Raw genomic sequence first — 20,998 nt, 5'->3', positions numbered from 1 at the left:
ACCTCCGACAGAACCAGGCTCAGGGGTGGGCGGCCATCTGCCTCGACCGGTTGGGGTGAGAGGAGAGCATAGAGAGAAAAGGACAGCATAGAGATAGAAGAGAAGAACTGTTGGGGGAGACGACAAGCGCAGGGCAGAGACATGCAGCTCCATGACGGGACATCTGCAAAAGAAAGAAGAGAAACTACGCAAGCGAGGGAACAGAATGGAGACAACAGACAATAAGAAAAAACTATGGGAGAGAAAAGGATGGTGAGGTATGAGTCAGTTAAAGGGTAGGAGGAAAGAAAAGAAGCTCAGCGTGTAACGAGGTCCCCCAGCAGCCTCGGCCTATAACAGCATAACTCAGGGTTGGTTCAGATCTACCCGAGCCAGCCCTAACTATAGGCTTTATCAAAAAGGAACATTTTGAGTCTAATCTTAAAGCTAGAGAGGGTTTCTGCCCCTCGAACACAAACTCCACAAATGGATCAAAAACCTTTTTCCACTCCTCTGCACCTGTAAAAAGACATCTGTCTTCTGTTAGGACACCAAAGTTTGGTTCAGTCGTCTCAATTTTACTAAATTTAGGTATTCATTTCTTTTCATTTTTGTAAAAACCTTGAAGGGCGATGATAGATTTATGTACCTAACCCAAATGCCTTAACCACACAATGTTCAAATACAGCTCACCACCCAGTTTCTTTCATTATTTCTTTCTTTTTAAACACATCCAACCCACTATATGCAAACACCCATCTCTTTTGCCTTCCTGTATTTAATGTTGGGCATTGGCCATTTCACTTGAGGCAGTAAGACTTGAATACAATGAAATATGATGGGGTCATGTACAGATGTCAAGTGGACATCCAAACATAAACGTATGCTAAATATACTGAGTGCACCCTTCATCATGTTTATGTAAATGACAAACAGTACGTGACTCTCCAATTGTTCTTGTGGGGTTTTTTGTGGGGGTTTTTTTTGTTGGAAATATCTGGTAAATGCATACATCCTCCGGGAGACCCTTTGTGTTTGAACTGGAAATCTAAGATATGTGCACCTCTTTTCATGCTCTTTATCAATGATGACAATCTATTTAGGACCAGCAGGCAGACGACATTGAAAAATAGTAACATGCACAGTGTGACAGAGTATGTGATGTTGCAGCCATAACTACAAGGACACCATGGGTTATTTTTTTTCCTCTTTCTCCTTTTGTAGTGGATGTGATCATCAGCGATCAGGTTTCATTACCCAGTAGTGGGGAGCAGCCCATGGACCTGAGTGTGACCCACAGGTTGTTGCATCTGGGCCCAGATCCGGCCATGCTGGCCTCCCACCCTCCCTTCCTCCCGGGACCTCTCAACACTCAGCATCGCTCCCAGTTTTCCCAGCACCAGATGCAGGTGAGGCCAAACGGAGGTATCACTCTTGAGTCAGTACAGACAGAGGGTGACAGAATGAAGCTTCAGCGGATCCAAGTATAGTCACAAACTGTCAATGTACAACACGAATGGCTGTGACATAGAGTGATCGGACAAATCCATTGGCTGCGTAAATGTACAGCCAGTGGGTTATTTTTACGAATTTAATTCATCACAATAAAAGCCTCTGTATTATCAACATTCAGTACATAACAAGTGTCTTCATGTGATTTTGACCTCATTTAAGTATTGCCCCATCAGGCAGCATTGGCATTTCATTTGTGCGAGACACACCGAGTCCAAAGCAGACAGACCTCATTCCACATCAGCCACAGGAACAAGCCAGCTGCTTTCAGCACATGCCTTTACCTAGACACAATGCTCAGCAGAAATGAGTGAGAAGCAGGTCAGGTTACTATAAACAGACCAGCATCTTGGCATTTAATTCTGATCGACATTCATTACAAATCAGCTGATGAAGGCTGCACTCTGAATGCAAGGCTATCTTTCTGTTGTCAAGAATTGGCTTTTACTCGATATGCAAATGTTGTTGCGATAACAGTTTTCGGTCTCTTTATGGACACAGTCCGGCCAGACACACCATGTCAGTGTTAAAATTTCTTCATTTCTTTCTTCTCAGTATTATACTGAACAAAGGCAAAGAGAGATGGACGAGGAGAAAAGAGAAGAGCGACCACTTCTGATCCGAAAGAATAAAAATGAACAGAGTGAGTCGCCTGTATTGTATTTCTCCATACTGTCATATTCTTTGGTAGGTTTCTTTTTTGTTAAAAGACTATAAGGTGGGTGACATGCTCTTCATCTGAGTCATAGCACACTGTACTGTGTTTTTCATTTTAAAAGAAGGGGATTTCCATCATTACTGTGATGTATTCTCATATTCCAAGGAAAATTGTACTCATATCAATCCGTAGTTAAACGAACACACTCGTTTTAGGACACACTTTGTGAAGTTTTTATTTTTACCATGTCGAGGAAAATGACATAACAAACATCTTGGATCCTACTTCTCCTACTAAGTCTGTTTTTTGATACACGGTAATATCAGTACCTTGAAGAAAAATCTTTTCTGATCCTGCAAATCGAAAAATTTTGATCAATATTTTATAATATCCATCACAGCTGCGAACGATGGAAATCATTGTCCCTTTCATGATGGACTTTATTGACAGATTGTATTGTCTGGCAGGTGCCCTGGTGAAGCAGAAACTTCGGGAACATATAATCATGAAGAACCAGCCTACCAACGACAGGGTCACTCCCAATCACAGCAGTCTTGCTCCAGGATACGGGTGAGAAAAGCATCCATGATGCAAACACAGCACATACTCAGAAAAAAACATGACTCTTATTGTGGTAAAACTACAGAACAATGGGATGAAGAAATTGAGAGAACTTTCTTTTTTCGGTTTTTGTGAAGTGGCCTCTTCCTTTTCTGACTTTATTGAAAGTAATAAAATATAATTAAAAAGTAGAGAAACTCTCCTCATACAGACTCGTGAGTGAAGCAGTGTATCTGCTTTTGTTTTGGTTACCAAGGCTACCAGCTCCTGACATGTTCCCGAAGCCCCAGGCTACACACTGTGACCAGCCTAAGGATCTCGCCTTGCGCAGAACAGGTAAGACACTTCTGTGTCTGTGGTTTAGGATCTCAGCCTGAGGTCAGAGCTGTGAAGGTCACCGGTGATTTTCCATATCAGCTCTGTTCTCTTGTAGTGTGTGTGTGTGTGTGTGTGTGTGTGTGTAACCTGAGTAAGATTCAAAGTCATTTCACCGCATTATAGCTCAGTGGAATATTTTGTTTGGCGTGATACTTTTCAGGGTTTCAGCAAACTGTCATTATGTTACATAGAATGGAAAAGTGAGGGACAGGAGTGTCCTTTGCTTTGGGATGAAGGAAGCTCATCAAGCATTAAGCCTGCAGGGCCAGAGAAAGGCTGAGCAGCCATAAAAACAACAGCGACAGGGAGAGACAAAGACCAAAGCAGTTACATAACTTTAATTAAGGTATGTGTAAAATGAACCGCGTGAGAGTCCAGAGCAGGACTCCCTCACCGTGTGAATGAGAATGGGAGTAGTTCCATCCTCCTGTACATTTCTGCGAGTACAGTAACCATTATTTATTTGCGTTGCCGGAGAACCCTCAGCACACACACACACACACACACCCTCCAGTGCTTTTGTTGGCTCGGCGACAACAAAGATTTTCCTTTTATCTGCGCTGAGCCAGCCACTGATTGATTACTTTGTTTGGGTTTATTGGAGACTGACTAATGTATACATGGAACTCTTTTATGCTTCTGACCAAGGCTGAGGTATTTGTTTGGTTCAGATTGTTTTAACTCAGTTCTGTTATCGGAATTGAGCACAACATTATAGTGTGTGCATTAATGAGTAGGTTCTTTCTAGCTGACAGAGAAGCCATATAAGACAAATTAAAGTGAGACCACAGTAATAATTATGTTTGTGTCTGTGTGCAGTCTCTGAGCCCACACTAAAGTGGAAGTTAAAGAAACTCATCACCACCAGGCCAAACCCGCTGAAGCGTAAGATCAGTGCCCCTCCTGCCGTCAAGCATCGGACAGAAACTCACGGTAGAGTAACTACATTTATCCGGATCACTCTCATGAGATTCTGTTTTATTAGTTCTTGTCGCAAGTTTTTCCCGTTATTTTTGCTTTGATGTGATTTTTTTTTTTTAAACACAAGACACTTAAAAGATGTATTTGAGCAACATACATTCTGCAATTTCAGCTCATACTTGAAACACATTGACACAGATTGATTTTCTATTCTGTTACGTGCAAACAGTTCCGATAGAGTTCGGTGTCGTATATACAAAAGGTGTCTTTCAATTTTGTCCCCCAGACTCCTCCCCAAGCAGCAGCAGCAGCACCCCAGCGTCAGGGTGCAGCTCACCGAATGACAGCCTTCATTCAGATAATGGGCTGCTTCCACTGGCTCATGAGGTGAGCCCTTCTTTTATGTTTATACTGTAGCAATTTATCAGACTTTCTAATCCACATTAGCATATAACAATATAGCGATGGGGTTGAGTATCTTGTTCAAGCGTACATCCTCATCATTATGGATGAATTCATACAACATTATTTTGCTTTATTTGTCAAGCAGTAAAAATGTGATGTCCAACTTACTCTATAAAGTATCGGCAAGGGTTGGTCTAAAGGACAACCACCAACAGTTGAATGATAATTGGGTGTTTAATGCAATACAGTAATAATTCCCGATCCTTTATATACTGGAATTTAATAAAGCTTGATGCACATTTTTTAAATACATCCATTTTATTAACACTTTACTTTTGCTCATCCTGTCCTTTCAGTGAAAGGCACTAAAGAGAGTTATGTAAATGTGTGTCTTGATGTTTTTATGTTAAAAATGGTTCATGTAATAATCTGTGCCTGATTATCTGTATCATGAAAAACTCTGCCTCATTCAGTCATACAGGTTACTTCACAACGATGGTAGTTTATCCCATTTCACCCTGCCTCTCAACCACAATGCATTGCCCAACATCACTGCTGGACTTCCTGCACAGGTGAGCAACAACACATCATAGGATTCTCTTCAGAATCATTATTTAAATGGTTATATGACAACAAAAACTACAAACAAGAATCATGTGTCAACTTCAAGGATACAGTTCGCGTAGATACACATTCATGCCATGATTATGTGTATCTAAGACTGAATATCTAAAATAGAGACTGCCAACATGAACACTTATGAAAGAAATGTGGCATATTCAGGCTTTCCCTTCCCTCATGAGCTCTGTAGTGCTTTTTATATAAGGTGAATCCATCTTAGTAATTTACTCACTTAATGACATTGTTAACACATTTGTTAAGTAGTCTATCTCTGCAATGTGACAGTCCATTAAGCACCGACCTAAGCATTAACCCTTCATTTTGCTCATTTGTGTAAACTGCACCCATGATGAGGGATGAAATTTCTAAACATAATCTCTCCTCTACTCATTTGTTCTCCCCTCTCTCCTCAGGCTGGCTTGCGGTTAGCAAGGCCATTGCCAGTATCAGCCCTGCATCAGGTCTACCTGCCTCTGAAGGGCAGCAGTCCGGCCCTGACTCAGCACCTGCAGCCTGTGCTCATACTGGAACCGCATACTGGGCTGGTGCGCTCCCAGCTTGTCTCTTGTGAGTTGTATAACTGTTCATGTTACTCCAGAAGCATGAAGTCCCTCGACATACACATATTAAGAAGCCGTGCATTTGGGCATTTACAGAAAGTGAAACACAAGGGAACATGTATGCATATTTAAATATCTTTTTTACCTTATTTTTTATTGGCTTTGGGTCCGTCTTCAATATTCACACTTGCTGTCTTTGCAAGTCCCTGCTTCTGTAAGGTATATCTGGTCACTGGAGGATTTTCAGAGCTCTTTCAGATGCAATTGAATAATAAGGACATCCCATGGCTTTTCTGTTCTGTATACCAACATTTTTATCAGTCCAAATTGAGGATAGGCAGACATACTGTTTTTATCATATTCTTTTTTTGTATGGTGGTGTGTTCAATTGCATACATTCTTTTACAGTTTCACCTTTTCTTCCTGTTTCTTGCCACAGCAAAAAAAAAAAAAACAACATATATACATACATATGCTGTCTTCACAGAATTCACAGACATTTTTGCATAGCCAGAAAAGCGCAGGTGTAAAGTTTTTTTTATAAATGTACAGTGTGACATAAATATAGAGGTTGTTACTGGCACTGCCTTCCCCTTTAAGAATGGTGGCCTTGTGGGTAAGCTGTGTGGGTGTCATTGATTGTGTGTTAGGGGAAGTAGCGCCCTCCCTCCAGTGTGTGAGGAAAGAGCACCTGCAAGTTATCGCAGCCAGCCATAGTAAAGTACATGCTGCAGGTAGTGGGTTCTACTAGTCAGTGTAAAATTGTCCAGAAAAAGTTCAGTTTGCAGCATAATTGTGTTCGATGGCTGTATGTTGTGTTTGTTGCTCCAGAGGAAAGTTCCTGTACATGAATGCCCCCACATGGTCTCGCTGAACGCCAAGGTTGGTTACCAACTACGAGTATGTTGAATCAGTCTAAAGAAACCAGTGTTCTAATGTTGTTCACGTTATTCCTTTGTTGTGTTTTTTTTCTCATTATGCTATATTTTAGGCCAGTGTTTATGGATGTTATCGCTGGGGTGTCTGACCTGAGACATTGTGTTGCAGCTGTGCATGTGATGCATTTGGAGTCTTACTCATGTGGTCAATGTTGTTGTGGGTTTCATGCTGAGTATTTTCGTGTTGTTGACATGTAGCCTAGACAATGCCCTTTTAATGAGATGGTTTTGTTTTTTTTCTCCACTGCAATTATCTACTCTCATCTCCCTCCGATCCCCACATGCCTAAAATCACATATGTTGTAGACTATTAAAAAAAATTTCTCTTAAGGTCCCACCACTTTGCAAAACTAAGTGACATCCGTGGGTGTAATTGGGTGTTTCATTTAGATTTGGAAGCTAATGGTCTTGATGTTGAGCATCCTGGCTCAATGGCAAGCCTTGCAGAGATATCTAAATGGAACAGAGCCACTGTTAATGTCATCAGTAGCAACTGTGCTGCTCCTGGAAAAAACTTCTCCTGTTCAAGTCAAAATGTCTGCAGTGAAAATGTTTTATTCATCTGTAAATCGGAAGCTGTAGGAACATCAGTCTCCTGACTGTCTTGTACTGCATGTCGTTTGCTTGAATATTATAAACGGCACAAGGGCGCTCTCTACTGAGCTTTTAACAGTGATGCTATTCCTTAACAATACAGAAATATGCTTTACATGCAGGCAACATGATATACTGGAATTGCCAACAGCTGTGTTCCACAGTATAACTAAAAGATTTTCTAAAAATATTTTTTTTTCTTTGTAACTATGTTTTCAACATGAAATACAGCTATTGCATATTTATTTAAATTTTTGGCATTCTTACCTCCATCCTCACTGTGCTTCATTTTTTCCCCTGTGTTGGCTCCGTCTTCCCTCGTCTGCATTCCCTGTTGTAAGCTGTTCCTTTCTCTCCTCCTCACCGCAGTTCATGGTTTGAGCTCTGCTCCTCTGCAGCAGCACCAGCCTCGCCTGTCCTCCCCCTCCAGAAGAGAGGGCTTACTCACCCTGCCATCTCACAAACCCTTGGAGAGAACGCGCTCAGAGCCGCCACCGTACAGCAACTCACCCCTCCCTCTGCACGCCAGCCATCACCTGCACACTCAGCACCAGCTGCCCCAGCAATACCACAAGAGCGGGCTGGAAAGGTTCAAGCAGAATCCACTCATGAGCAAGGTGAGTGGAGGCAGGCTTTGACGCAAATTAAAGTAAACTAATTGATTCTAATACGGACTGACTGACTAATGCTCTTCATTAGACTGATTCTATGGAGTCTTTGTGTAGAAATTAGTGGATGTCCTTTTTAAACATCTAAAATATTTGTGGACAGACAGAAATTATTTCTCATTATCAGTTGTGTACAGATACTCCCTTAAAGAGAGAATTTACAACTTTAACACTTGAACACTGTAAAACTTCTCCCTTATTAGCTTCCAAGCAAATCCATTGAGAAGCCTCGTCTGACACAGATCCCATCGGAGGACATGGACGTGGAGGAGGGTGGATCAGGATCAGGTTCCGGTACAGGTTCTGTTTGCGGCTCCGAACCGGGCTCAGTTTGTGAAGACGGCTACCACAGGAGACAGAGCACTGCCAGCACCGACTCAGTTTACGACACAGAGTCCACTACCTCCTCCCGGGAGAGCTTGATCGAGACCTCACATTCTCTCAATCAGGTATTAACAAAGTCATGGTCACATTTGCACACACACTGTTCCAGACTGATGATGTATCCAAAGCGACTTACAACATATCGATGGTACACCATCGGGAGCAATTTAAGGTTCAGTGTTTTGCTCAAGGACACTTAGGCGTGTGGACAGGAGGAGCTGGGGATCGAACTACCAACTTTCTGATTAGTGTGCAACCCACTCTACCGACTGAGCCACAGCCTTTTAGGTTCCTTAATAGAAAATTTCATCAATACTTTCTCCTGGTACTGAAAACAAAAAGTGTTTTGACAAAAAGTGTGTCTGCTAATGAACGTAGCTTAATTTATGACCTCTGTACAATAATAACTGGTCATAATTAGTGCACATTAATTGTGCTTTGTATGAATTAACAGATTAGCAGGCCATGTTATGGCAACCAAAATAGCTCTTTTATTCATGACTGTGTCAAATGTCATAGAAAAAAATACCTGCATCCCTAGTGGATGTACAGTATGTGAATTCACTTGACTGTACCATGTTTTTGCCATCAGGAGGCGCTGTTGCTTTATTCATACGAGCTAAAAAGAGTGAGAGTCACTGTATTGTTGCAACATGCTTAGCAATGGAGACTTTTTCTTTTATCAGTTACTTGTTCTAGACAAGCAGAACTAAATTGACCAAATAAGTATCTATAATTTACTGGTGAGAGGCACTGGACTTGAGTATGTGGAGGTTTACTTCAAGTAGTCTTTACCATGTGCTGCTGCTGTGAAATACTTCCATTACCCTTATGGTCTGTTCTCCTCTTCACCCTCTATCCTGGGAAACACAGAGGCAGGTGATCCTTAGAGCAGTCCCCCAGCTTGATTCCCTGAGTGTACCTGCCGTAATTTGGCCTCACCAGCCTCTGGTTCGGGCCCGATCCTCCCCGGCCTCCACCTCGCTGCCTCCTGCTTCACATTCACCCACCACCATACCTTCCCTGTCACTGTCCAACCCTGCTACTGACATCCAGCTACGCTTCACCACAGGTGAGTGACTCTTTTTTGATCAGGAAAATGTGAAAAGAAGCCAGAACCCAATTACTTGGTGATACAGAATATTTTGGTTACAATTTATGTAGAACTGAATTGTAACAATATTAAAGACAGAAAATTAGGTTTGATGATGTGTTTTTGTGGGTGTGTGTTTGTGTTTGTGTGTATGTAGGTTTGGTTTATGATGCTCAGATGCAGAAGCACCAGTGTACCTGTGGGGACAACAGCCGCCACCCTGAGCATGCTGGGAGGGTTCAGAGCATCTGGTCCAGACTGCTGGAAAGAGGGCTTAGGAGCCAGTGTGAGGTATGGTGCACACACTATACACTACACTGGCAGATGCCCAGAGCATTATCTGCAGCATAGTGTACACAGTATACAGAGCTGCCACATAAATATACAAATACATGTGTGTGTGTGTGTGTGTGTGTGTGTGTGTGTGTGTGTGTGTGTGTGTGTTGTAGCGCATCCACAGTAGAAAGGCCACCTCAGAAGAGCTGCAGTCAGTCCATTCAGAAAAACATGTGCTTTTGTATGGCACCAACACACTCAACCGCCTCAAGTTGGACAACCGCAAGCTCGCTGGTAAGATCAGTAAGAATGGTGAAAAACATAATGCTGACACTGTACTAATAACAATAAAAGAAATAATATAATATATTCACGACAATTAAATGTCATAAATTATCTCCTGCAGGAATTTTATCTCAACAGAGTTTTGTGATGTTACCGTGTGGAGGAGTTGGAGTGAGTGCTACACAAACATATGCACACACACCACACACACACACACACACACACACACACACACACACACACACACACACACACACACACACACACGTCACAGGCCTCTTTAAAACCCAAGTCATGTGGGAATCTTTCCACTTATCTAATTGCAGTGCTGAACAGCAAACATTACATGGCTGATTATGCCTCATTACACAATTAAGCTAATAAGACTACAAATTGCAAATGCTATTATTTTTGGCTAAGATAACTTTGAGACCTCAGAAATCAAAGACTGTACAAAGGTGAGATGTAGGATTGAGGAAATAAAAGGATAAACATAAAGACTGCAGCAAAGGAATTTTTTTTTTTTTTTTTTTTTTTTTTTTTTTTTTAGAGGGAATGGAAGTGGGGAAACAGGGAAAAAGGAAGAAAAATTTGACAAGAGGCAAAGATAGGAGACCAGAACTGATGAAGTTTAACAATGAACAATCAGAGAAGGAACAACAAAGTGGATACCGGACAAAACACATTTCTCCTCTGATTATTGCTACACAGAGAGGAGAGAGAGAGGAGAGAGAGAGAGGAGAGTGAGAGAGAGGAGAGGAGAGTGAGAGGAGAGAGGAGAGAGAGGAGTAAAAGCTGAAGGGGGCTGGGTGTCAGTTGATAAGAGGACTGATCTGCCTGGATTTCCGGCCCTTGGCTGCTCTGGCGGAGAGAGCTGATTGGAACAAGATGGCAAAGTCTGTGATAAAAGAAATTCCTCTGATTTCATTGTTCCAGAGCAGTACGGCAGCACACCACCAGAGATGACTTTTGAACATAGAAACAAAAGATGGGGTTTATACTGAGAATAGATGCAACATAGACAAAGACAGTGTAAAAAGAAAAGGAATCTTCCACAATTGTTTGTTTCAAGAAAAATTAAAGGTCCACTGTCACCTGTTTCATTATTTTTAAACAAGCTATATGAATACTCTATAAGAATATTGTTAAAGTCATATGTTTCTTGTAAACTTATTGATGCTTTCTGGGGTGAATGTCCGGTAAAACTGATCAGACTGGATTTCGGTAAAGATCAACCAGTCCAAACTTTGTCCAGATTTGATGAGTCTGAAACTGATTGTAAATAAATAAGTTTTTTTTTTTTATTATTAATATCTGTGGCTGACTTTTGAACTGACTTCAGATGTCTCCCACTGTTTTACTGACAGGTAGATATAGATACCATTTGGAACGAACATCACACATCAGTAGCTTCCCGTTTTGCCGCTGGGTGTGTTACAGAGCTGGCATTGAAGGTGGCACAAGGGGAACTGAAGGTGGGTCTTCGTATGAAATACCTTCATCATCTCTGTTGTGTGTTTTGTGGGGAATTTCAAAGCTGCAGTGTAACAGGTTGTGGGGGAAACATCACATACACTTTACTTTGACAACTTATCAATTATTGTCTATAAAGTTAAATACATCTACAACAATGTGACTTGAACCTTTTTAAGCTGTGATGTTTGGGGATATGGTTTTATAAAAGCAGCAAAGTGTTGAGGTTTTTTTTTTCTGTCCTCTCACAGAATGGCTTTGCAGTGGTGAGGCCCCCTGGACACCATGCAAACCATTCCTCCCCTCTGTAAGTACAGCAGCACGCGCGCGCGCGCGCACACACACACACACACACACACACACACACACACACACACACACACACACACACACACACACACACACGTACCAGGAGCCAGGAGGCCTGCAAAGTGTTTCAAAGGGTTTTTTTTACGGATCAGCCATAGTCTGAGAGAGAGAGAGAGAGCAAGCGAGCCTATGTCTCTCTATCTTAATGTGTGAGTTTGTGTGATGTGTGCTACCTGCCCAATGCCCGAGGCAAACTACCTCCTCCGCTCAGTTTCTTTTAAGCTTTCAAGACACAAAGCACAGCAAAATAAAAAAAAAAAAAGCTGCACGTGTGTATTTGTGTGGACGTGCATTTTTTGTGCGCACAGATTTGTCAGTCTTTGATAGGAGGCATTAGCCAAGTAACCACATTCAGCTGGGACTGTTTGTGTGTGTGCGTGCTCAGCAGAGCTTGACACTGGTTATTTATGGGATGATAATGACTTTTCTTGATGAGCAAAGTTTGGACAGAATATAATATATACCTCACTTACACACACACACACACACACACACACACATACACAGGCACTTACACTTTACGACCCATGCTGACACTGACACTTCCAACATTCCTCCATTGTTTTTCATACATCAACACTTTTTTTGCATACCTTTTATTGTAGACGGGGAGTGTTGAGGGAAATGTTGTTCCAAGTTGTGAGTTCATTTCTCTGAAATCATCTCGCACGTCTTGCCAGCGATTCTCACTCTGTTATCATTTGAAATGTGGAGGGAATTTTATGATAAGCTTGTTTTTCTGTTTGTCACTGAATCTTTGGATTCTGCATTTCTCAGGGAAACAAGATTTTAGACAAAGCATAATATTCTGATATGAAACGCAAGTTTCGCTTGTCAGCAGAGGGAGGTAAAATACTAAACAAGTTGAAGTAAAACATTTGTCAAATATTCGCAGTCAGAGTGAACGTGGCAAGAGTTTCCCTTTGTGACTTACACATTGGAGTAAGTTCTGTAATTGTCACAGCCTGGACTGAATAGCCCCCACATGTCGCCAAATAACTGAAGACATGACTGAAAGGTAAACAAGTTGAAGTAAAACATTTGTCAAATATTCACAGTTAGAGTGAACGTGGCAAGAGTTTCCCTTTGTGACTTACACATTGGAGTAAGTTCTGTAATTGTCACAGCCTGGACTGAATAGCCCCCACATGTCGCCAAATAACTGAAGACATGACTGAAAGGTTCCTAAGGTCCATATGGGGCTTCTATGATATTAATTTGCTGAAGATGTCCTGATAAACACATATGGCTGCCACTCTTCCCGTCTGTTTGTCCACAGGGGCTTCTGTTTCTTCAACTCCGTGGCCATCGCTGCCAAGCAGCTCCAACACAAACTCAACGTCAGCAAGATCCTCATTGTGGACTGGGTGAGGACCCCCCCCCCCTCCCCCCTCCCCCCCCCCCCCCCCCCCCCCCCCCACCCTCGCATGTCCAGTATCACTGGTCCCCACATGGACAGTAATAAACAAATAAAAATGCAATCGCACGGGCACACAGATGAATCATGGGTACAAACAAAGTCCCAGATGCAGAGCAGCCCCGTACAGTAGCACTCCTATTTATCATTTAGATCATTAAGACGCTGTTATCTCTGGTATCCATCTGTGAGCTCGGCTGTCAAATATGCTTAGAGTAGACACAAAGTCACTCACAGTCACTTGAGCGCACACCCACACATGCATGTGCAGATATTGATCTGCAGCCAGGTGGCTGTTTCTGTTCAGCATGTGTGTGTATATGAGCCTGCAGCCTGTCTGAACACACTGCATGTTCTCTGGTATATTACAGCATCAAACGCTAGATATTACCTGCTTCATCAAAAAGCCGTTGGATTGAAATTCATTAACATTGACAGGGAAAGGCTGTGCAGGTTTTACAACTCTGCTTTCTTCATTTTCGGTCATATGTTTAACATGTGCTGTAAAGTAACAAAATAGACAATGAAAGGTTTTCTGATCGTTTACATTGTTTTAAACAAACGTGTGACTCCATCAAGGTTTAAATTATGTGTGAAATACCTGCATCTGCCCTTGGCAGCTTCTTAACCTGTAATCCGATCATTGTGCAGGATGTGCACCATGGCAACGGCACCCAAGAAGCCTTCTATAACGACCCGAGTGTGCTGTACATCTCTCTACATCGCCATGACGATGGCAACTTTTTTCCTGGTAGTGGACATCCCAGCGAGGTGTGTACAAAACATTCCTCTACAGCAGTACTATGTTTTTCTGCTTTTGTTTGTGTTGTCATGGTGATATCTGGGCGTTTGTGTGTCTCTGGATGTACCTAGACTCTTGTGAATACAATAGCTCAAGGATAACACATGACGAATGTTTATACTCAAACCCCAGTTTTTCTTTTGTGGAGTACATGATTTGAGTACATTTTGGGGTATTGATATGGCCATTTTCTTGATGTCTAATTTGACTGTCCAAGATGCGCAGTTCAAAATATAGATATGTAAGCATAGAAGTATTTGGTTTGATTCCAGTGTGACATAAGGGCGCTAGAGAGCTTTCTGTTTAGCATTTACTTGTCAAAACAGGAAGCATAAATTACAGAAAAAATCTACATGAAATACATTTTCAAGTTACAAGTTTACAATGCCTAAAAAGTTTAAACTATAACCTCAGTTTGATTACTGACTTTCATGATTGCAGTCTGCATCACACAAGGAAAAATTGCTGCAGATGTGTTATCTAACAGTGTAAGGGTCATGACTGCAATCTGAACAGTGCAATCATGTAAATTGCACCGCTAACAATATAAATCTGAACACAACGTGTGTGCGAGGTTTAATCTGAATGGATTGAAGAGGATTTCTGTTGTCGCGGCTGTGTGCTCTCAGGTAAACATTTACAGTTTAAACTCATGTAAACTTGTTTTCTTTTGTCCGCTGTCATTCTTTCATCTTGTTTGTTTCCATGACAACTTATTCAGGATAAATGCTATGAATGTGTTTATACAGCAAATTCATCATGAGCACATATAGTGTTTTTTTTAAGTATTTGCTGAAGGTTTATTTCCATGCTTCTGGTTTATTTGAGAAGCTTGAGGACTGCGGATGTGAAGACTTCACAACAGGATGTGTACAGTTGAATGGCATGGCTATGTTTGTGTACAGGAATTCTGCCTGTGGTCTTACCAGAAACCAAGTGTGATGACTATCCGCAGTCAGATGAACTGACCCCAACCCACGCTGGCATTCACCACCCATTCAATCCCCCACATTCCCTCCTCTTATTCTCCCATCCTCCCCCACAATAATGAGGATAAAAAAAGTCAATGTTTTCCCATAAAATCCCCTGATGAGGGACGGTACATAAAACGCTCTGTTGGCTTGGATGTGGCTTTGCCTTAAGTGGCCTCTCAACCTCTGTTGAGCAGTGTGGTAAACCTCTGGAGTCTCGCTGTCCCCCGTGTAGGTATATAACACACCATGGGGTAGGGTTGTGATGTCATAGCCATAACAGAAAGTGCCGAGTACCTCACAGAAACCAGCGAAGACCTAATCCAGTCCAGCAACTCTTGAAACATGAAAGAGAGAAAGACGACAAAGAGGAGCGCAAGAGACTTGGAGCTATAGCAGTGCATGGCTCTGTCTATGTGTGTGTCCGTGTGCACGTGCGTGTGCATGAGGGTACATTACCAGTTGGCAGAGGACAGGACGCCTCATGTGTTTTTCGTTTGCCCTGTGAACATCCCGTCCACCGAGAGAAGAATGGAGACAGACGCTCTGCGATGCTCATCAGCATTCTTTCTCTTTCAAGCATCCTCTCACACCCATGCACACACTCTGTCTCGCACGCACGCACGCACGCACGCGCACACACACACACACACACACACACACACACACACACACACACACACACACTCACAAAGGAAATTACCACGTGTTCTTGCCAAGAGCGTGTCAATCAACCTCCTCGATCTCTCCTCAAACTGACACATTGAGTGATGGTGAAGGGCCTAGAGAACAGCTAAATGGCTGCTAGCAGGACTACAAAGAGAGAGGCAGGAATCCTTAAACCTTCTTTCCAAGACCCGGGCCTCAGTTCACTCTCTGCCCCAAATATGTGAGGTCAAACTGAGAGGAGCTCCACTGAATCTGCCTGGCATTTTGGATTAGACACCATCCTCGATACAGATAAAAAAAAAAATATATATAAAAAAAATCCACTAAAACCATTTACAACATGTAAAATGAGCATAGAGTAGTATACCATGTATGTTTTATTTGACATGTCATCTATACCAGACGTTCTATATACAGAACACATAATATGCAGTCATTTCAATTATATATGTTTTCAGTATATAAATTCACTTTACAACATACAGTATGTGATTTTATACATTGTTTTTTATATATTAGGCAGAAATTGGCAAATAAAAATATTCCCAGTATCACTGTGGGCTTAAGCTTTAGAACCGTAAACGGGTGTAACTCTGTTGTGGCTCAGAGTGATTTATAAGGCCTTTTGACAAATTGTATCAAAATCAAAATGGAGGGACAGGGGTGTTGAATTAACAGCCATCCGTCTTTCATTTAGGAATCATAATCACTCCCTGGTGTTTCCTTAAAGAGATGCAGCCACTTTCCCCTCGGTTGCTGCAATGCAAAGTTTTGCAACGGCGGTGCTGATTTTGTGAACATTTGACACAAATCTTTCATCATCACGCAGTTTCTCAATGTTGACTGAGACTCATTAACTTTCCTGACATTCACGGAGACTCTTTTTCTTTCTCCTCCTCTCATTCTCTCTTCCCTCCTCTTCCTGTCTGCCTGTCCAGGTGGGTGCAGGTGCAGGGGAGGGCTTCAACGTGAATGTCGGGTGGACGGGAGGTTTGAAACCTCCGATGGGTGATGCAGAATACCTCGCTGCATTCAGGTAAAGAATGAACTCAAGCTTTTTCTATTGGCCACATATTTCCATTTCTAACCATTGAATACCTAACTCTACAGGTCTATTCTGTGTTTCAGCATGTTCAAGACTGTTACCTATGAATTCAGTATACTTGCATACATTGCTTTCACCTGAAAATAACGTCGTTTTCATATTACAGAGCCTCCTCAAGGTTCACTTTTGTGTCATTACAGTCTAAAAGTCAACTTGCAAAGACTTGAAATTGAGTTGTTGTTTTTTTCCCCCTGAGATCATAATATTTCTATTTCATTTGTCATTTACATTTATACAGCTATATGTTGTGTACCTGTAACGGTTTTTAGGGATGATGCATTGAAGTGTCTGGTTGGCAGCTCAACAAGCATGTAATTGCTTGCTGAATATTCAATGTTGATTCCAAAACACACCGATCTCCTCCTGCTTTATGTCAACGGTCATATCAGCCAGCAACAGTGAACACAGCAGCTGTGCATGTAGCCCGGCAGCGCATGCCAACGCTATTTCCACTCAGTCTCCTCGGCTGTCCGTGCACAGATTACTAAAACACAAGATGATCACTCCCAGGTCCACCACACAGGTAAACAGTTAGATTTAAACAGTCTGCCTGAATCACAGATTCACTGGTGCACATGTTGAATATAAACCAGCTGAGAGTCTGCGCACATTGTATTCAATGGAATAAACATAAGCAATAACTCTCCGTTGAACTAAATACAGAGCGGTGCATCAATGTGTTACCCAGACACACCTTTGGTCTCACCACACTTCTCATTTCATTCAAGTGATTTTTCCTGAATGAGTATGGTTTGGTTGTGCACTGCACTGTAATGAACTCGGAATGTTTCTGTCAGCAACACTGGCTCGCCACCAGATGATTAAACAGCATGGGAGCTCTGCATGGTGCTGCATGCAGCAGACACAGTGGGTGGGCCCCTCGTCAAAGGAAAGATGCTAATGAGCTAACCCGTACTGGTAAAATCCATAGACCCAATATGCCAGTTCGGAAACACTAAGTCCAGTGTTTACTGGAGCACGGGATGCTAATTAAGAAACAACTGGTCCTTTCCAGAGCAGGCGTCTGGTTTTGCTATTTTTCATCCCGTTTAGGAAATGTCAAGTATTTTCATGTGTAAAACTTCCTCAGTTAACCACAGTGTAGTACTGTACCGCATTGTGTGTTAGCCATAGAAACTTATATCCAATCAAAGCTCTGGAGAGAAGAAGTCTCCTGGTGGTCCGGTGGTCTGAGGCACATACTGTGTAACTGCGATGCAAGTGCAGGCAAAGACCTTCGTCATTTGTCGTCATAGTTAAGATCAGTTAGGGTTAGAGACACACACACACACACACACACACACACACACACACACACACACGTAGAAACAAACAAAATGCATTGTTTTAAAATAGTTTTCGGTGAACTCCGCCATCATTCTGTGAATTAACTGGGGCAAATAAATGCATAACACGCTATACAGACAAAATTTTATGCATCGTGAATTCATGTTTATGCAATTAAGTCTATCTCGCCCGGTGCCAGCTCTGTCGTCTAAATCATGTATTCAAATTGAATTACAGAGTGTTCCAGACTCTGTGTGTTTCTCTTCGGGATGGAACAGAAAACTAGCCAGAGTGCGGTGGTTGCTGATGATGTGTGTCTCTGTTTTTGGGTGTGTATTAGTGACAAGGGAAATACTGTGGTTGAGAGCGGCGGTGGGACTCGAGTACAATCAAGAGAGAGCTCAGCTGCTCTGAGATTTAGTGTCATGACGTAGCTTGTGTGTGTGTGTGTGTGTGTGTGTGTGTGTGTGTGTGTGTGTGTGTGTGTGTGTGTGTGTGTGTGTGTGGAATGATTACTGAGGTGGACAGAATTTAAGGTCAGCGTAATCACCGGTAGCAACAGCACACACCTAACTTCTTGTTTCAAAGTAAGAGCATGCAGGTACTTTGGCCTGTGCATTGCTTGTATGTCACTGCACATACAGTGTTTTCTTGCGCATTTCCCAGTGCTACTGACGAATCACAAACTATGAAGGAGAGGAGAATACAGCAGAAGAGAGGAGAAGAAGTGGGGGGTGCATTGTTAGGGAATCCAAAGGCGGCGTAATTAGGCCCAATGGATCCCAGATGGCTGGCTGTCAGTGACGTGAGAAGAGGGACGAGCTCCTAATAGGAACCAGACGCACACAAACGCCTTTGAACTGCCGCTCGGAGAGAGAGGGAGAGAGAGAGAGAGAGTGTGCTAGGGAGAGAATCAAACGCGGCATGAGCCGTGCGCTCTTGCTAAATAACTGGCAGCAGGAGACAAGAGGAAGTAAGGAGAGCATGGAGGCAGGGAAAGTGGTCTCCCCTGAGCAGCCAATGCAGCATGTGGACGTCTCAGTCCAGAAATGCCAAGAGTCTCGTTTTTTTATCTCTGTATGTCACTTACGGCAGAAAGTGTTTTAGTATTTGCCACCTGTCTGAAGTAGAGAGTCTCAGCTCGGACCGTTTTTAATTTTAAATATCCAGGAATGGTTTTCTGTGCACTCCTGCGACTTTTTTTTTCAACAGGGCTTTGCTTCACATTTAAACAGTTGCACACATTCACACCTGGGAGGTGCCCCACCCTCCAGTTTTGGCTGCCGACCAGCAGTGGATCAAGAACGGAGATCAAGCACTCGGAGCGTTGCCTTTGATAATTCCTCTTTTCATCATTTATAAATGGAGGGAGTTTACAATCAAGTAAATGTTTGCAGTGAACAGTCCAGAAAAAAAAAGTCTCACATTGTACGTATGTTCCAGTTGGAAATCAAACACCTCGGCTGCGATTTTAATTTTGCAGGCAACTCCAAATCCGTTCATTATAATAATTCATCTTTTTCAACCTGCGCTGATGTTAATTCGATCGGAGCGACTTCCCTTCTCACACTGTTATACTGTATTCACTCTCCCCAGTTCTTATTCTCTCGCAAATCATGAACACCTGTTGAAAGCTCGACTGTCTAATTTCAGCTCGGCCACAGGCGTTTATGAATGTAACTTAACGCACACAGTGTTTGGTTTACAGCGCTGTGTTTCCTCTCTTCGTCCTCAGAGCTGTCGTGATGCCCATAGCACACGAGTTCTCCCCTGATGTGGTGCTCGTGTCAGCCGGCTTTGATGCCGTTGAAGGACATTCGTCACCGCTGGGAGGCTACAAGGTCACAGCCAAGTGTAAGGCTCAACCAGCATCACATTCACAGCTTTACACACAAACGCACATGACCTTCTATAATAATAATCCCTCCCATGTCTGTGGTTGACATCTGCCTTATATGAACCTGCTTTTACCTTCACCTTTTAACATAAGTTGTAATAAATATCTACTTATCATAAGCTTGATTACACTTTATTGTCAGGTGGATAAATGCTCTTTCATAGCTAAACAGTTTTAAGCATTGATTTCAGAGATGCGCATCAGGAAAATCTTTGTTTCCAGGAACTACTTTTTATTTTTAGATCAAATTTAGCTTCAAAAATCTTCTATGTGCAGTAAATAATAAACAATGACATGCAGAGAGCTGAATGGCGTCACGAAGGCAGGAAGTCCCTAATCTTTATAAACCGATCTGCATTTGAATGCAGAATCTGGAGGCAACTGGACAAGATACTGTAACTGTTCTGGTTTTCATTTGTAGCTGTAGTTGTGTGAGTAGTATTGGCCAATCACATTTGAGCAGGGTTTGGTTGCATGCAGGTAAACAATCAATGTGGAGAGCACAAACAATTCAGCTTTTTTTTTTCAATTAGCTATTTCATTTATCTGCATTTATATGCAAATGTATGTTTCCAACTCCCCTCTCGCATCTAAAGTTCCTAATCAGACTGAAAACAATGAACAGTGTACAGAAGAGCACGTCTCGGCCCAGATGGGTGTTCCGGTGCAGCCAGCACATATCTGGGCCAAGATATTTTATATATTTGTCGTTATCCCCAAAGCCTAAATCGCGGCCAGACCAACAGCCGATGGGTCCAGAGATTGGGACTCACTGTTTACATGCTGGCATCACATCCTGATCCTGACCAATCACATTTTGTTAGCGAGAGACCTGCGTGGAAAGCGTGGCTAACTTAGCAACACTGAATGAATTCTTTACTTCCAACAGAGAAATTCCTGGCGGATTCAAAACATAAATTTCTCTTTATGTACGTATTTTTTTTGTTGTTTTCTTTATTTGTTCCCTACCAGGTTTTGGCTTCCTGACCCGTCAGCTGATGTCACTGGCCGGGGGTCGGGTGGTCCTGGCTCTGGAGGGGGGGCATGACCTCAAAGCCATCTGTGATGCCTCTGAAGCCTGTGTCAGCGCCTTGCTGGGCATGGAGGTGAGATGAGCGTTTGCCACATACCTGCACAGATAAATACAGTATGTTCCGCCCTCTAACCTCTGGTAC

At 42.5% G+C, this 20,998-nt stretch overlaps 1 protein-coding gene across 5 annotated transcripts in view; it reads left to right on the top strand.

Moving 5' to 3' along the window:
* The window catches only part of LOC138203105 (histone deacetylase 7-like), a 42,580-nt gene that overhangs the window by 17,151 nt on the left and 4,431 nt on the right, over positions 1 to 20,998 (top strand). For all 5 annotated transcript variants that reach the window (XM_069157718.1, XM_069157737.1, XM_069157746.1 and 2 more), the window contains 21 exons: positions 1,204 to 1,388; positions 2,047 to 2,134; positions 2,617 to 2,719; positions 2,967 to 3,046; positions 3,908 to 4,021; positions 4,296 to 4,396; positions 4,888 to 4,986; positions 5,449 to 5,602; positions 7,497 to 7,744; positions 7,999 to 8,244; positions 9,053 to 9,251; positions 9,430 to 9,563; positions 9,722 to 9,842; positions 9,955 to 10,004; positions 11,201 to 11,308; positions 11,558 to 11,613; positions 12,955 to 13,042; positions 13,744 to 13,863; positions 16,473 to 16,570; positions 19,662 to 19,780; positions 20,796 to 20,929. In XM_069157718.1, the coding sequence (XP_069013819.1) occupies positions 1,204 to 1,388; positions 2,047 to 2,134; positions 2,617 to 2,719; positions 2,967 to 3,046; positions 3,908 to 4,021; positions 4,296 to 4,396; positions 4,888 to 4,986; positions 5,449 to 5,602; positions 7,497 to 7,744; positions 7,999 to 8,244; positions 9,053 to 9,251; positions 9,430 to 9,563; positions 9,722 to 9,842; positions 9,955 to 10,004; positions 11,201 to 11,308; positions 11,558 to 11,613; positions 12,955 to 13,042; positions 13,744 to 13,863; positions 16,473 to 16,570; positions 19,662 to 19,780; positions 20,796 to 20,929 (2,645 nt within the window). The remainder of the gene's footprint in view (positions 1 to 1,203; positions 1,389 to 2,046; positions 2,135 to 2,616; positions 2,720 to 2,966; positions 3,047 to 3,907; positions 4,022 to 4,295; positions 4,397 to 4,887; positions 4,987 to 5,448; positions 5,603 to 7,496; positions 7,745 to 7,998; positions 8,245 to 9,052; positions 9,252 to 9,429; positions 9,564 to 9,721; positions 9,843 to 9,954; positions 10,005 to 11,200; positions 11,309 to 11,557; positions 11,614 to 12,954; positions 13,043 to 13,743; positions 13,864 to 16,472; positions 16,571 to 19,661; positions 19,781 to 20,795; positions 20,930 to 20,998) is intronic.

This window comes from Embiotoca jacksoni, unplaced genomic scaffold (assembly GCF_022577435.1).
Source record: "Embiotoca jacksoni isolate LCO1_2020_lvr unplaced genomic scaffold, fEmbJac1.0.p SCAF_1, whole genome shotgun sequence".
NCBI lineage: Eukaryota > Metazoa > Chordata > Actinopteri > Embiotocidae > Embiotoca > Embiotoca jacksoni.
Note: the sequence above shows the minus strand (reverse complement) of the source record. Positions and strands in the feature narration are given on the sequence as shown.